The sequence below is a fragment of the Mobula birostris genome, chromosome 4 (assembly GCF_030028105.1).
Source record: "Mobula birostris isolate sMobBir1 chromosome 4, sMobBir1.hap1, whole genome shotgun sequence".
Classification (NCBI taxonomy): Eukaryota; Metazoa; Chordata; class Chondrichthyes; order Myliobatiformes; family Myliobatidae; genus Mobula; species Mobula birostris.
The window spans coordinates 11,094,255-11,110,997 of NC_092373.1; the positions used below are offsets into that span (position 1 = coordinate 11,094,255).

The window sequence follows — 16,743 nt, forward strand, 5'->3', positions numbered from 1 at the left end:
AACCTGTACGCCTTTGGACTGCAGGAGGAAGCCGGAGCACCTGGAGGAAACCCACATGATCACAGGGAGAACGTACAAACTCCTCACAGGCAATGGCAGACCTTCTCAGGTGGGTCTACCAACAAGTGGCTCAAAAGATTTGTCCTGAACCCATTTAAAAAATCCAATTTCAATTTCACTCCATAAGCCCATCCAACAATGATGGAGCCCAAAGAGTTGTACAGCACGGAAGAGGCACTTCAGCCCAACTCACTTATGCTGACTAAGATGCCCACCATACGAGGCACGACTGCGCAGGCACGTGGACGTCAGCAAGTTAGACCGGCAGAAGAATTTTAAAAGATGACAGCATTATAGAACGGGCGTTGGAAGAGGGAGTCAGAGTCGGAGGGCTTTGGCACAACGGGGCTTTGGCGATAACGGGTTGAAGTGAGGTAAGTTACCTGTGAAGAATAGGAATAGGAAGTATGTCTGCGAGGCCGGTGTTCTGTACTGGGTGTCAGATGTGGGATGTCCAAGAGACTCCCAGCCTCCCAGATGGCCACATCTGCACCAGGAGCATCAAGCTGCAGCTCCTTAGGGACCAGAATAGGGAACTGGAGATGCAGCTTGATGACCTTCGTCTGGTCAGGGAGAGTGAGGAGGTGATAGAGAGGAGCTACAGGCATGTAGTCACACCGGGGCCTCGGGAGACAGTTAAGAGGGTAACAGTCAGGAGATGGAAGGGCAAGAGTCAGATACTAGAGAGTTCCCCTGTGGCTGTCCCACTTAACAAAAAGTACTCCTGTTTGAGTACTGTTGGGGGGGGAACGACCTACTTGGGGGAAGCAACAGTGGCCATGCCTCTGACATTGAGTCTTGCCCTGTGGCTCAGAAGGGTAGGGAAAGGAAGAGGATGGCAGCAGTGATAGGTGATTCTATAGTTAGGGGGTCAGACAGGCGATTCTGTGGATGTAGGAAAGAAACACAGATGGTAGTTTGCCTCCCAGGTGCCAGGGTCCGGGATGCTTCTGATCGCGTCCACGATATCCTGAAGTGGGAAGCTGAACAGCCAGAGGTCGTGTTACAAATTGGTACCAATGACATAGGTTGGAAAGGGAGGAGGTCCTGAAAACACACTGCAGGGAGTTGGGAAAGAAGCTGAGAAGCAGGACATCAGAGGTAGTAATCTCGGGTTTACTGCCTATGCCATGCAACATTTAGTATAGGAATAGAGTGAGGTGGAGGAATAATGCATGGTTGAGGGATTGGAGCAGGGGGCAGGGATTCAGATTTCTGGATCATTGGGACGTCTTTTGGATTACAAAAAGGACAGGCTGCACTTGAATCCCAAGGAGACCAATATTCTGGCAGGGAGTTTTGCGAAGGCTATTGGGGAGAGTTTAAACGAGAATTGATGAGGGGTGGGAACTGAACTGAAGAGACGGAGGAAGGGGTGGTTGGCTCATGAATAGAGAAAGCTTGAAGGCAGTGGGAGAGGGAGGATAGGCAGGTGATAGAGAAGGGATGCGCTCAGACTGATGGTTTGAGATGTGTCTATTTTAATGCAAGGAGTACCATGAACAAGGTGGGTGAGCTTAGAGCGTGGATTAGTACTTAGAGCTATCATGTTGTGGCCATTACAGAGACTTGGATGGCTCAAGGACAGGAATGGCTACTTAGAGTACCAGGCTTTAGATATTTCAGAAAGAACAGGGAGGGAGGCAAAAGAGGTGGATGCATGGCACTGCTGATCAGAGATCATGTCACGGCTGCAGTAAAGGAGGAAGTCATGGAGCGATTGTCTACTGAGTCTCTGTGCATACAAATTAGAAACAGGAAGGGGGCAATAACTCTACTGGGTGTTGTTATAGACCACCCAATAGTAACAGGGACATCGAGGAGCAGATAGGGAGACAGATTCTGTAATGGTGCAGTAATAACAGGGTTGTCATGATGGGGGATTTTAATTTCCCAGATATTGATTGACATCTCCCTGGTATTGACTGACATCTCCCTACAGCAAGGGATTTAAATGGGGTTAAGTTTGTTAGATGTGTTTAGGAAGGCTTCCTGACACAGTATGTAGATAAGCCTACAAGAGGAGAAGCTGTACTTGATCTGGTATTGGGAAATGAACCTGGTCAGGTGTCAGGTCTCTCAGTGGGAGAGCATATTGGAGATAGTGATCACAATTCTATCTCCTTTACCATAGCATTGGAGAGGGACAGGAACAGACAAGTTAGGAAACCGTTTAATTGGAGTAAGGGTTTAAACTAATGGTTCGGGAGGGTTTAAACTAATTTCAAGGGGGATGGGACCCAGAGCAATAGAGCAGTGAAAGAAGTGCATGGAGTAAAGCCAGATCTAACATACAGAGAGGCTTTGAGGAAAGAGAAGCAGATTAAAGGGTGTAAAGGTAGTAAGATAGAAGGGCTAAAGTGTGTGTACTTCAATGCAAGAAGCATCAGGAACAAAGGTGATGAACTGAGAGCTTGGATACATGCATGGAATTATGATGTAGTAGCCATTACAGAGACTTGGCTGGCACCAGGGCAGGAATGGATTCTCAATATTCCTGGATTTCAGTGCTTTAAAAGGGATGGGGGGGAGGGGAGGAGGGGGTGGCATTACTGGTCAGGGATACTATTACAGCTGCAGAAAGGGTGGGTAATGTAGCAGGATCCTCTTTTGAGTCAGTATGGGTGGAAGTCAGGAACAGGAAGGGAGCAGTTACTCTACTGGGGGTATTCTATAGGCCCCCTGGTAGCAGCAGAGATACCGAGGAGCAGACTGGGAAGCAGATTTTTGGAAAGGTGCAAAAATAACAGGGTTGTTATCATGGGTGACTTTAACTTCCCTAATATTGATTGGCACTTGATTAGTTCCAGGGGTTTAGATGGGGCAGAGTTTGTTAAGTGTGTCCAGGATGGATTCCTGTCACAGTATGTTGACAGGCTGACTAGGGGGAATGCCATACTAGATCTAGTATTAGGTAACGAACGGGGTCAGGTCACAGAACTCTCAGTGGGTGAGCATCTGGGGGACAGTGACCACCGCTCCCTGATCTTTAGCATTATCATGGAAAAGGATAGAATCAGAGAGGACAGGAAATTTTTTAATTGGGGAAGGGCAAATTATGAGGCTATAAGGCTAGAACTTGTGGGTGTGAATTGGGATGATGTTTTTGCAGGGAAATGTACTATGGACATGTGGTCGATGTTTAGAGATCTCTTGCAGGATGCTAGGGATAAATTTGTCCCGGTGAGGAAGATAAAGAATGGTAGGGTGAAGGAAACATGGGTGACAAGTGAGGTGGAAAATCTAGTCGGGTGGAAGAAGGCAGCATACATGAGGTTTAGGAAGCAAGGGTCAGATGGGTCTATTGAGGAATATAGGGTAGCAAGAAAGGAGCTTAAGAAGGGCTGAGGAGAGCAAGAAGGGGACACGAGAAGGCCTTAGCAAGTAGGGTACAGGAAAACCCCAAGGCATTCTTCAATTATGTGAAGAACAAGAGGATGACAGGAGTGAAGGTAGGACCGATTAGAGATAAAGGTGGGAAGATGTGCCTGGAGGCTGTGGAAGTGAGCGAGATCCTCAATGAATACTTCTCTTCGGTATTCACCAATGAGAGGGAACTTGATGATGGTGAGGACAATATGAGTGAAGTAGGTGTTCTGGCGCATGTTGATATTAAGGGGGAGGAGGTGTTGGAGTTGTTAAAGTACATTAGGATGGATAAGTCCCCGGGGCCTGACGGAATATTCCCCAGGCTGCTCCATGAGGCGAGGGAAGAGATTGCTGAGCCTCTGGCTAGGATCTTTAAGTCCTCGTTGTCCACAGGAATGGTACCGGAGGATTGGAGGGAGGCTATTATTGTCCCCATGTTCAAAAAAGGTAGTAGGGGAAGTCCGGGTAATTATAGACCAGTGAGCCTTACGTCTGTGGTGGGAAAGCTGTTGGAAGAGATTCTTAGAGATAGGATCTATGGGCATTTAGAGAATCATGGTCTGATCAGGGATAGTCAGCATGGCTTTGTGAAGGGCAGATCATATCTAACAAACCTGATAGAGTTCTTCGAGGAGGTGACCAGGCATATAGATGAGGGTAGTGCAGTGGATGTGATCCATATAGATTTTCGTAAGGCATTTGACAAGGTTCCTCATGGTAAGCTTATTCAGAAAGTCAGAAGGCATGGGATCCAGGGAGGTTTGGCCAGGTGGATTCAGAATTGGCTGCAGAAAGCAGAGGGTCGTGGTGGAGGGAGTACATTCGGATTGGAGGGTTGTGACTAGTGGTGTCCCACAAGGATCGGTTCTGGGACCTCTACTTTTCGTGATTTTTATTAACGATCTGGATGTGGGGTCGAAGGGTGAGTTGGCAAGTTTGCAGATGACACAAAGGTTAGTGGTGTTGTAGATAGTGTAGAGGATTGTCGAAGATTGCAGAGAGACATTGATAGGTTGCAGAAGTGGGCAGAGAAGTGGCAGATGGAGTTCAACCCGGAGAAGTGTGAAGTGGTACACCTTGGAAGGACAAACTCCAAGGCAGAGTACAAAGTAAATGGCAGGATACTTGGTAGTGTGGAGGAGCAGAGGGATCTGGGGGTACATGTCCAAAGATCCCTGAAAGTTGCTTCACAGGTAGATAGTGTAGTTAAGAAAGCTTATGTTGTGTTAGCTTTCATAAGTCGAGGGATAGAGTTTAAGAGCCACGAGGTAATGATGCAGCTCTATAAAACTCTGGTTAGGCCACACTTGGCGTACTGTGTCCACTTCTGGTTGCCTCACTGTAAGAAGGATGTGGAAGCATTGGAAAGAGTACAGAGGAGATTTACCAGGATGCTGCCTGGTTTACAGAGTATGGATTATGATCAGAGGTTAAGGGAGCTAGGGCTTTTCCCTTTGGAGAGAAGGAGGATGAGAGGAGACATGATAGAGGTATACAAGATATTAAGAGGAATAGATAGAGTGGATAGCCAGCACCTCTTCCCCAGGGCAGCACTGCTCAATACAAGAGAACATGGCTTTAAGATAAGGGGTGGGAAGTTCAAGAGGGATATTAGAGGAAAGTTTTTTACTCAGAGAGTGGTTGGTGCATGGAATGCACTGCGTGAGTCAGTGGTGGAGGCAGATACACTAGTGAAATTTAAGAGACTACTAGACAGGTATATGGAGGAATTTAAGGTGGGGGGTTATATGGAAGGCAGGGTTTGAGGGTCGGCACAACATTGTGGGCCAAAGGGCCTGTACTGTGCTGTACTACTCTATGTTCTATGTTCTCAGGGGAAATATGAAGTCGGAGCAGTGCTGCCAGGATAATCAAGGACATGACCCACCCAGCCAACACACGTTTGGTCCCTCTTCCCTCCGGGAGAAGGCTCAGGAGCTTGAAGACTCATACGGGCAGATTTGGGAACAGCTTCTTTCCAACTGTGATGAGACAGCTGAACGGATCCTGACCTGGATCTGGGCCGTACCCTCCAAATATCCCGAACTGCCTCTCAGTTTTTTTTTGCACTACCTTACCTTCCCTTTTCTATTTTCTATTTATGATTTATAATTTAAATTTTTAATATTTACTATAGATTTGTACTCCAGGGAGCACGAAGAGCAGAATCAAATATCACTGTGATGATTGTACGCTCTAGTATCAATTGTTTGGCGACAATAAAGTATAAAGTATAAAATTATAAAGCTATCAGGCAGGAACTTGGAAGCATAAATTGGGAGCAGATGTTCTCAGGGAAATGTACGGCAGAAATGTGGCAAATATTCAGGGGATATTTGTATGGCGTTCTGCGTAGGTATGTTCCAATGAGACAGGGAAAGGATGGTAGGGTACAGGAACCGTGGTGTACAAAGGCAGTTAAAAATCTAGTCAAGAAGAAAAGAAAAGCTTTCGAAGGGTTCAAAAAACTAGGTAATGATAGAGATCTAGAAAATTATAAGGCGAGCAGGAATGAGCTTAAGAATGTAATTAGGAGAGCCAGAAGGGGCAATCAGAAGGCCATGGCGAGCGGGATTAAGGAAAACCCCAAGGCATTCTGCAAGTATATGAAGAGCAAGAGGAAAAGATGTGAGAGGATAAGAGCAATCAAGCATGACAGTGGAAAAGTGTTTATGGAACTAGAGGAGGTAGCGGAGGTACTAAATGAATACTTTGCTTCAGTATTCATTACAGAAAAGGACCTTGGCGATTGTAGGGATGACTTACAGCAGACTGAAAGCTTGAGCATGTAGACATTAAGAAAGAGGATGTGCTGGAACTTTTGGAAACCATCAAGTTGGATAAATCACCGGGACCGGACGAGATATACCCTAGGCTACTGTGGGAAGTGAGGGAGGAGATTGCTGAGCCTCTGGCAATGATCTTTGCATCATCCATGGGGACAGGAGAGGTTCTGGAGGATTGGAGCGTTACAAATGTTGTTCCCTTATTCAAGAAAGGGAGTAGACATAGCCCAGGAAATTATAGACCAGTCTTAGTTCAGTGGCTGGTAAGTTGATGGAGAAGATCCTGAGATGCAGGATTTATGAACGTTTGGAGAGACATAATATGATTAGGAATAGTCAGCATGACTTTGTCAAAGGCAGGTCGTGCTTTACAAGCCTGATCGAATTTTTTGAGGATGTGACTAAACACATTGATGAAGGTAGAGCAGTAGATGTAGTGTATATGAATTTCAGCAAGGCATTTGATAAGGTACTGCATGTAAGGCTAATTGAGAAAGTAAGTAGGGATGAGATCCAAGGGGACCTTGCTTTGTGGATCCAGAACCCGCTTGCACAGAGAAGGCCAAGGGTGATTGTGGATGGGTCATATTCTGCATGGAGGTCTGTGACCAGTAGTGTGCCTCAGAGATCTATTCTGGTACTCTTCTCTTCATGATTTTTATAAATGACATGGATGAGGAAGTGGAGGGATGGGTTAGTAAATTTGCTGATGACACAAAGGTTGGGGGCGTTGTGATTATTGTGGAAGGCTGTCAGAGGATACAGCAGGATATCGATTAGGTGCAAAACTGGGCTGAGGAGAGGCAGATAGAGGCAGATAAGTGTGAGGTGGTTCATTTTGGTAGGTCAAATATGATGTCACAATATGGTATTAATGGTAAGACTCTTGGCAGTGTGGAGGATCAGAGGGATCTTGAGGTCCCAGTCCATAGGACACTCAAAGCCACTGCACAGGTTGACTGTGTGGTTAAGAAGGCGTACGGTACATCGGCCTTCATCAACCATGGGATTGAGTTCAAGAGCCAAGAGGTAATGTTACAGCTGTATCGGACACTGGTCAGACCCCACTTGGAGTACTATGCTCAGTTCTGGTCACCTCACTACAAGAAGGATGTGGAAACTATAGAAAGGGTGCAGAGGAGATTGACAAGGATGTTGCCTGGATTGGGGAGCATGCCTTATGAGAATAGGTTGAGTGAACTCGGCCTTTTCTCCTTGGGGCAACGGAGGATGAGGTGACCTGATAGAGGTGTACAAGTTGATGAGAGGCATTGATCATGTGGATAGTCAGAGGCTTTTTCCCAGGGCTGAAATGGCTAACACAAGAGGGCACATTTTTAAGGTGCTTGCAAGTAGGTACAGAGATGTCAGGGCTTAAGTTTTTTTACGCAGAGTGGTGAGTGCATGGAATGGGCTGCCGACAACGGTGGCGGAGGCAGATACCATAGGGTCTTTTAAGAGACTCCTAGATAGGTACATGGAGTTGTGAAAAATAGAGGGCTATGGGTATCCCAAGGTAATTTCTAAAGTAAGTACATGTTCAGCACAGCATTGTAGGCCGAAGGGCCTGTATTACGCTGCAGGTTTTCTATGTTTCTATGTCAATGTTTCACACTAGCCTCATTAACCACGGTTGGTCGGTGTCCCAATAATCCTTTCCTATCCATTGTTGTACTTGCCTTGAGCACCTCCTCTGGTGGCTCATTCCACGTACCTACCACCTTCTGTGTGAAGAAGTTGCCCCTCAGGTCCCTTTGAAATCATTTCCCTCTTGCCTTAAACCTACACCATCTATTTTTTGATTCTCTCTCCCTGGGCAAAGACTGAGTGTATTTATGCATGTATGACTTTGTGATCTATAAAGTTATAACAACCTTTTCAGGACAAAATTATCCTTTATGTTGTTATTGCTGGTAATCTCACAAGACCATAGGAGCAGAATTAGGCCATTCAGCCCATTGAGTCTGCTCCACTATTTGATCATAGCTGATTTATTATCCCCCTCAGCCCCATTCTCCCATCTTTTTCCCATAACCCTTGACGCTCTTACTCATCAAAAAATGATCAAAATCCACTTTAATTATACCCAACGGCTTGACCTCCACAGTGTCTGTGGCAATGAATTCCAGATTCACCACCCTCCAGCTAAAGAAATTCTTCCTCATCTCTGTTCTAAATGGACGTTCCTCTATTCTGGTTCCAGACTGTCATGAATGACTTATTATGAGCAGTTTTGCACCCCCTATCTAAGCACGGATATGCTGGCGTTGGAGAGGGGCCAGAGGAAGTTCACGAGAATGATTCCAAGAAGTGTTTGATGCTCTGGGCCTGTACTCCCTGGAGTTTAGAAGAATGAGGAGAGATTTCATTGAAACCTATTGAATATTGAAAGGCCTATATAGGGTGGACGTGGAGAGGGTGCTTCCTGTAGTGGGGAGACTAGGACCAGAGGGCACAAGCTTTGTTATATAAAAATGTCCCTTTAGAATAGAGATGAGAAATTTCTTCAGACAGAAGACAGTGAATCTGTGGAATTCATTGCCACAGATGGCTGTGGAGTCACTAGGTATAGTGGAGGTTGATAGCTTCCTGATTAGTAAGGGCTTCAAAGGTTAGGGGAAAAAGGCAGGAGAATGAGGGTCAATGGGGATAATAATCAGCTATGATGGAATAACAGAGCGTACTTAATGGGCCAAATGGCCTAATTCTGCTCCTACCTCTTATGGTGTTATAAGTAAAACCATATTGCAATATGTTCCCTTACAACTGGGCATGGATATTATTGATCCCCACTCGGCTTCGTACTCAAGCAACATTAAAATTAACCCAGAAGTGTAACAAAGCATTGAGCTGGCACTTGTGTGTCTCACATCCCCTGTACCTGTCTCATAAAGTGATCTCCTGATGCTCCTTCAAGGATGCTGGCTCTCCGCCCCCGTCGACTGAACACATGAGGCTCCGGCTTTCTACTCCACCGTGAGCTCTTGTCAGACTTAAAAAGCCCCATCCGCCTGCTGCAGCCTACATTATACCTGGAGGAGAGGGGGAGGTGGGAAATGATTGGTGAGAACTCCTTCAAACAGAGAAGGCAACACATTACTTCATAAGGGGCAGAAGAACAGGAAAGTGCAGAGAAATCCCTGTAGAACATGGTGAGAAGTCAAAGAGAGGACACAGAAACCACTTTTATAAATTGCTGCACAAGCTGAAGTCGAATGAGAAACACTGACAGCTGGTGGTGGAGGCAGACGTAGGAAGACTTAACAAATTCTTGGATAGGCATGTAGATGAAAGTGAAGTGGAAGGAAGGATTCAATTGAATTTGTATTAGGTTCAATGACTGGCTCAATATTCTATGAACATTGAAAGGAGTCCAGGTGTACAGCAAATTTAACAAAATAGTTTACTTTTAATTGCTTGAGTTTACTTAAATATTTTAATAGTTTTTAATTTACACTCAGTGGCCACTTTACTAGATACAGGAGGTAGCTAATAAAGTGGCCACTGAGTGAGTGTTTAGTCTGCTGCTGCAGCTCACCTATTTCATAGTTCAACATGTTGTGCATTCAGAGATGCTCTTCTGCACCCCACTGTTGAGCATTCTGCCTGTGGATCCTTTGTAGCATTGTACTGTTTACTTTTTAAGTTGTATCGTAACTGCATCTTGTTATTTGCTAATTTGTAGTAATACTACTTTATCTGTTGTGTGTGAGTTATACAGTATGTACTGTGTTGTGCACCTTGGTCTGAAGGAATGTTGTCTCATTTGGCGGTATAATAAACTTGAACTTTTCAGCATTTCCAATGTTTGACAATGATTTAGGCTGCTTCACCGAACTACTTGGACATAGAGTTGGGGGGGTTTCTTTGGAACAGTCGGCAGCTGCAGAGAGACAAACAAAATTGACGTTGAAGATGCAAAGTAGAGAGAAGTTCAGAAGAATAATTATAAATAAAAAGTACTTGAGATGTAAGTGGCGCTCAAGTTGCTTTTGGAGACACAAGAGACTGCAGATGCTGGCATCCGGAGCAACACATGATCTGCTGAGGAACTCAGCAGGTTGAGCACTGTTCAAGTTCAAAGTTCAATGAAAATTTATTGTCAAAATATGTATATGCCAGCAAATACTACCTTGAGATTCATTTTCTTGCAGACATCCACAGATATCCCCTTTTGTTATTCGACGCAAATCAATCAAATCTCCCATCATAATGTACGTCTATGTCAATCAATTAATAATTTACTTTTATCTCACAGTGGCCACTTTATTAGGTACAGGAGGTACTTAGTAAAATGGTCACTGAGTGTACTTCATATCTTCCTGAAGCACTTGCACATTCCAGCATGATTCCAATTTTCCATGAGGTCCTGATACTGATCCATACATGAGTTTATGCTCCTTTCTGGCTCCACCTCCACTCAGGGCAGACTAAGACTTTTGGAGAATTTTGTTCATTCATCACAGATGGAACAATCAAAAATAAATTAGAGGCGAAGCTTTTGATATAACATAGCACTCCAGATGTCAGGAGCTATCAAGTTCCAAGAAACTTTATTGAAAGTATAACTTTTGTTTTCTGACCACTAAACAGCCTTGCAATGGTTCCGGAATTCCACTGCATATTTCCATGTTTGTGCCTGATCATATTTCAGATCATAATGTTTGGTTTAGTTCAGTTTGTGATGGGATTTATACAGGGTAATATAGTTTGTCTTGGCAATGAATCAATAAAAGGGAACCTGTAATATCTACACCAGAACCGCTCCCTCTGTCTGACTGTATATTCTGTGCAGAGACGCCAAATGGAAAGAACTCCATCATAATTAACTTTGCACTCGATTTATTTTCTCCCCACAGAGCTTCAAAAGAAATGCTGGATGATTTTCAAGGTTCTGGGCATGTTGGAAAGCTTGGTAGATCTGCCAATCTGATAGAGATTGCTTTCATCACATCTTTTGGCAACATTTTGGACTCAGAATGATTGAGACTGACACATATAGGTCAGCCTGCAGATATTAAGCACAAGTTTGAAAACAAGCTATGCCTGTTTTATGTAGTCACCATTGCCAAGTGAGGAAATTATTTTCCTTTCAGTCTGTTCAATAATCCATGTATTTAAAACAAAAATCTGTTCCACTCCTGCACTCTGCCTCACAACTATATTCTCGTGTTGAAGCACAAAGTTAAAAATGTGCAATAGGCAGTTTGGACTCGGAGACAGGAATAACGATGTCTTTTCTGTGGCTGTATGTGCTCTTATGAAGGAATAATTATCCTCTACCTCTACAACACTATAAATCAACTAACTGAAAAGAAGCCAGCGCACATAAAGCAAGCTGATAACTCACTCTGAAAGTTCATGTAGTTAAACTTTGAAAATCTGCCCACTACAATTCCACCCCCTACAATTCACCTACCGACACAACCAATCAACAGACAACACAATAGCCACTGCTCTACATACCATCTTTAAACATCCAGAGAAGAAGAATTCTTATGTGAGAATGCTGTTCTTGGACTACAGTTCAGCATTCAACACCATAGTTCCTTCCAGACTCGACAAGAAGCACAGAGACCTTGGCCTTGACCCTGCCTTGTGCAGCTGGATCCTGGACTTCCTGTCAGATCGCCAGCAGGTGGTAAGAGTGGGGTCCCTCACCTCCACCCCTCTGTCTCTCAAAACAGGAGCCTCTCAGGGCTGTGTGCTGAGTCCCCTCCTTTACTCCATGTACACCCATGACTGTATCGCCACCCACAGCTCCAACCTGCTAAATAAATTTGCCGACGACACTACATTGATTGGCCTGATCTCAAACAATAACGAGGTGGCCCACAGGGAAGAAGTCACCTCTGACACAGTGGTGTCATGAAAACAACCTCTCCCCCAATGTCGCAAGAACAAAGGAGCTGGTTGTGGATTACAGGAGGAATGGAGACGGGTTAATCCCTATTGACATCAATGGATCTGGGGTTGACAGGGTAAACAGCTTTAAATTCCTCGGCATCCACATCACCAAGGACCTCACGTGGTCTGTACACACCAGCTGTGTGGTGAAAAAGGCACAACAGCACCTCTTTCACACCAGATGGTTGAGGAAGTTTGGTAAAGGCCCCCAAATCCCAGGAACTTTCTATAGGGGCACAATTGGGAGCATCCTGACTGGCCGCATCACTGCCTGGTATGGGAACTGTACCTCCCTTAATCACAGGACTCTGCAGAGAGTGGTGCGGACAGCCCAGCACATCTGTAGTTGTGCACTTCCCAAGATTCAGCACATTTACACGGACAGATGTATAAAAAGGTTCTGGGCATGTTAGAAAGCTTGGTAGATCTGCCAATCTGATAGAGATTGCTTTCATCACATCTTTTGGCAACACCGGGGACCCGAGTCACCCGAACCACAATCTATTACAGCTGCTATCATCCGGGAAACGGTACCGCAGCATAAAAGCCAGGACCAACAGGCTCCGGGAAGTTTCTTCCACCAGGCCGTCAGACTGATTAACTCATGCCGATTTGAGTGTACCTGTACTCTATATTATATTGACTGTTCTATTTATTATAAATTACTATGATTGCACATTGCACATTTAGATGGAGATGTAGCGTAAAGATTTTTACTCCTCATGTATGTGAAGGATGTAAGAATAAAGTCAGTTCAATTCATTAACTGAGCCGACTGCTACGATATGATGGCTTTCTCACACTGTTGCACTCTTCACCAGCTCCACCTTGTGTGTGTGTGTGTGTGTGTGTGTGTGTGTGTGTGTGTGTGTGTGTGAGAGAGAGAGAGAGAGTGGGGAGGGTTATACACTAAGTGGCCACTTTATTATATACCTCCTGTATCTAATAAAGTGGCCCCTGAGTGTATGTTCATGGTCTTCCGCTGCTGTAACCCATTCATTTCAGATTTTGGTGTGCTGTGCATTTATAGATGCTCTTCTGCATGTGTAACGTGGTTATCTGAGTTACTGTCGTCCTCCTGTCAGCTTGAACCATTCTCCTCTGAACTCTCCCATTAACAAGGTGTTTTCACCCACAGAACTGCCACTCACTGGATTTTTTTTTTGCTTTTCACTCCATTCTCTGTAAACTCTCGAGACTCTTGTGTGTAAAAAAAACCCAGTTCAGCAGTTTCTGTAATACTCAAATCACCCCGTCTATCACCAACAATCAGTCCACAGTTAAAGTCACTTAGATCACATTTCTTCCCTATTCTGGTGTCTGCCTGAACAACAACTGAATCTCTTAACCATGTCTGCATGCTTTTATGCATTGTGTTCCTGACAAATGATTGGCTGATTAGATATTTGCATTAATGAGCAGGTGTGCAGGTGTATCAAATAAACTTGTCACTGAGGCTATGTCCACACGAGACCGGATAATTTTGAAACAGGCCAGTTTCGCGTAAAAACGATAGGTGTCCACAACAGGCATTCTTAAAAATATCTCCGTCCACATTAGACGGATATTTGGGCGAATCTCCTCCTACTGGGCATGCGCAGGACACACAGAAAACAAGCGAAGAGGAAACGGTATACTTGGTGCGCGTTTGTCCAGTTCCAGACTAGAAAAACTTAAAAGGAATTGCTGTTGGCTCTCACGCAGGAGGACTTAAAACAAAAAAAAACAAATACTGGAGCGTATGGAGGCAACCGACAGGGAGTTCACGGACAGTATGACCCGGCTGACAATGAACACTGAAAAGCTGACTAACTCTGTTGCATTAATAAAGCACCTTGTTAAATGCATAAAACATGTCTGCATCAGTGTTATCTTGTATTTCCATACAATGTTATATTAGGCTGCTACAGATCTATTGTCAGAGAAGTACTTGCATAAATAAGTAAACCACCTTCATACAAGCAAGGACAAGAAATAGGGCAAAGTGAGTATACTTATTTATTCAGTAAGCTATGGGTCAAAGTATTTGGTGAGTACATTTCTGACTCTTCTGGCTTCAGTCTAGTTGCCGTCTGTTCTGAAATTGTTCGGCTGTGTTGGGGGTTGCATTCAAAAAAGCAATGAAATGTCGCGCTGTCGCCATCTGTTCCAACACGTCATGACAGCATTTTAAAAAATATCCTTTTACCCCATCTGCACTACTCTGCACAATCGGTGTTATCAAATTTACACACCCCGGAGGGTGTTTTAGCAAATCTCCGTTTTCGGGGGAGAAAAACGCCGTTTCAGTGTGGACGGGGGGTCAAAACAAAGAGAAAAAGCTTCGGGTATGGATTTATCCGGTCTAGTGTGGAAGTAGCCTCGGTGTATTTTGGAGAGAAGGGGGCAGTCAGTTAAAACTGAGGTGGTCAGGAATGTCTTGCCGAGGGTAATAAATCTCTGGAATTGTCTACCACAGTGGGGTGTGGAGGCTGGGTCACAGGGGAAAACAGACACACTTGTGAAGGAGGATGGAATTGAGGGTAGTGGGGAACTGGCAGAAGGAGTTGAGACTTGAAGCAGATCAGACACAATCCTATTGAATGTCTGAGAAGATCTCTTCTGCTATGTTCTTACACTATCATTCCAACATGGTCTGACATGTAAGAAGAGGAGAATTCGGCACTTGACCCCATGAGATTTACTTTCAATCATCAGGCTCCTGAACAAGCGTGCATGACTTAACTCACTTCAACAGTGAACTGATTCCACAACCTGTGGACTCCAAGGACTCTACAACTCATGTTGTCAATAAGATTTCTTGTTTGTTTGTTTGTTTATTTATTTTAGTAATCACACTGTTTGTTTTCTTTGGCACATCAATCGTTTCCTCTTAACACACACAAAATGGTGGCGGAACGCAGCAGGCCAGGCAGCATCTATAGGAAGAAGTACAGTCGACGTTTCGGGCCGAGACCCTTCGTCAGGACTAACTGAAGGAAGAGCTAGTAAGAGATTTGAAAGTGGGAGGGGGAGGGGGAGATCGGAAATGATAGGAGAAGACAGGAGGGGGAGGGATGGAGCCAAGAGCTGGACAGGTGATTGGCAAAAGGGATATGAGGCTGGAGAAGGGAGAGGATCATGGGGCGGGAGGCTTAGGGAGAGAGAAAGGGGGAGGGGAGCCCAGAGGAACATATAGTGAGAGGGACAGAGGGAGAAAAAAGAGAGAGAGAGAAAGAAAGGGGGAGAATTTAAAATAATAAATAAATAAATAAGGGATGGGGTAAGAAAGGGAGGAGGGGCATTAGCAGAGGTTTGAGAAGTCGATGTTCATGCCATCAGGTTGGAGGCTACCCAGTTGGAATATAAGGTGTTGTTCAACCTGAGTGTGGCTTCATCTGGACAGCAGAGGAGGCCATGGATGGATATATCAGAATGGGAATGGGACGTGGAATTAAAATGTGTGGCCACTGGGAGATCCTGCTTTCTCTGGTGGACAGAGCATAGATGTTCAGCAAAAAGGTCCCCCAGTCTGCGTCGGGTCTCGCCAATATATAGGCCACATCGGGAGCACCGGATGCAGTATATCACCCCAGCCGACTCACAGGTGAAGTGTCGCCTCACCTGGAAGGACTGTCTGGGGCCCTGAATGGTGGTGAGGGAGGAAGTGTAAGGGTATGTGTAGCACTTGTTCCGCTTACAAGGATAAGTGCCAGGAGGGAGATTTGTGGGAAGGAATGGGGGGGACGAATGGACAAGGGAGTTGCATAGGGAACGATCCCTGCGGAAAGCAGAAGGGGGGGGGAGGGACAATAGACAATAGGTGCAGGAGTAGGCCATTTGGCCCTTCGAGCCAGCACCACCATTCACTGTGATCATGGCTGATCATCCACAATCAGTACTCCGTTCCTGCCTTCTCTCCATATCCCTTGACTCCACTATCTTTAAGACCTTTACCTAACTCTTTCATGAAAGCATCCAGAGAACTGGCCTCCACTGCCTTCTGAGGCAGAGCATTCCACAGATCCACAACTCTCTGGGTGAAAAAGTTTTTCCTCAACTCCATTCTAAATGGCCTACCCCTTATTCTTAAACTGTGGCCTCTGGTTCTGGACTTCCCCAACATCGGGAACATGGTTCCTGCCTCTAGCATGTCCAATCCCTTAATAATCTTACATGTTTCAATCAGATCCCCTCTCATCCTTCTAAATTCCAGTGTATACGAGCCCAGTCGCTCCAATCTTTCAACATATGACAGTCCCGCCATCCCTGGAATTAACCTTGTGAACCTACGCTGCACTCCCTCAATTGCAAGAATGTCCTTCCTCAAATTTGGAGACCAAAACTGCACACAATACTCCAGGTGTGGTCTCACCAGGGCCCTGTACAACTGCAGAAGGACCTCTTTGCTCCTATACTCAACTCCCCTTATTATGAGGGCCAACATGCCATTAGCTTCCTTCCCTGCCTGCTGTACCTGCATGCTTACTTTCAGTGACTGATGAACAAGGACACCCAGATCTCGTTGTACTTCCCCTTTTCCTAACTTGACACCATTCAGATAGTAATCTGCCTTCCTGTTCTTGCCACCAAAGTGGATAATCTCACATTTGAACACATTAAACTGCATCTGCCATGCATC

General features: G+C 45.1%; 1 protein-coding gene across 3 annotated transcripts in view; it reads right to left on the minus strand.

Annotated features, from left to right (window-relative positions):
• LOC140196163 (polyhomeotic-like protein 3) overlaps positions 1-16,743 on the minus strand; it is a 179,104-nt gene that overhangs the window by 10,199 nt on the left and 152,162 nt on the right. For all 3 annotated transcript variants that reach the window (XM_072254915.1, XM_072254914.1, XM_072254913.1), the window contains one exon: positions 9,097-9,247. In XM_072254915.1, coding sequence (XP_072111016.1) covers positions 9,097-9,247 — 151 coding nt within the window. The remainder of the gene's footprint in view (positions 1-9,096; positions 9,248-16,743) is intronic.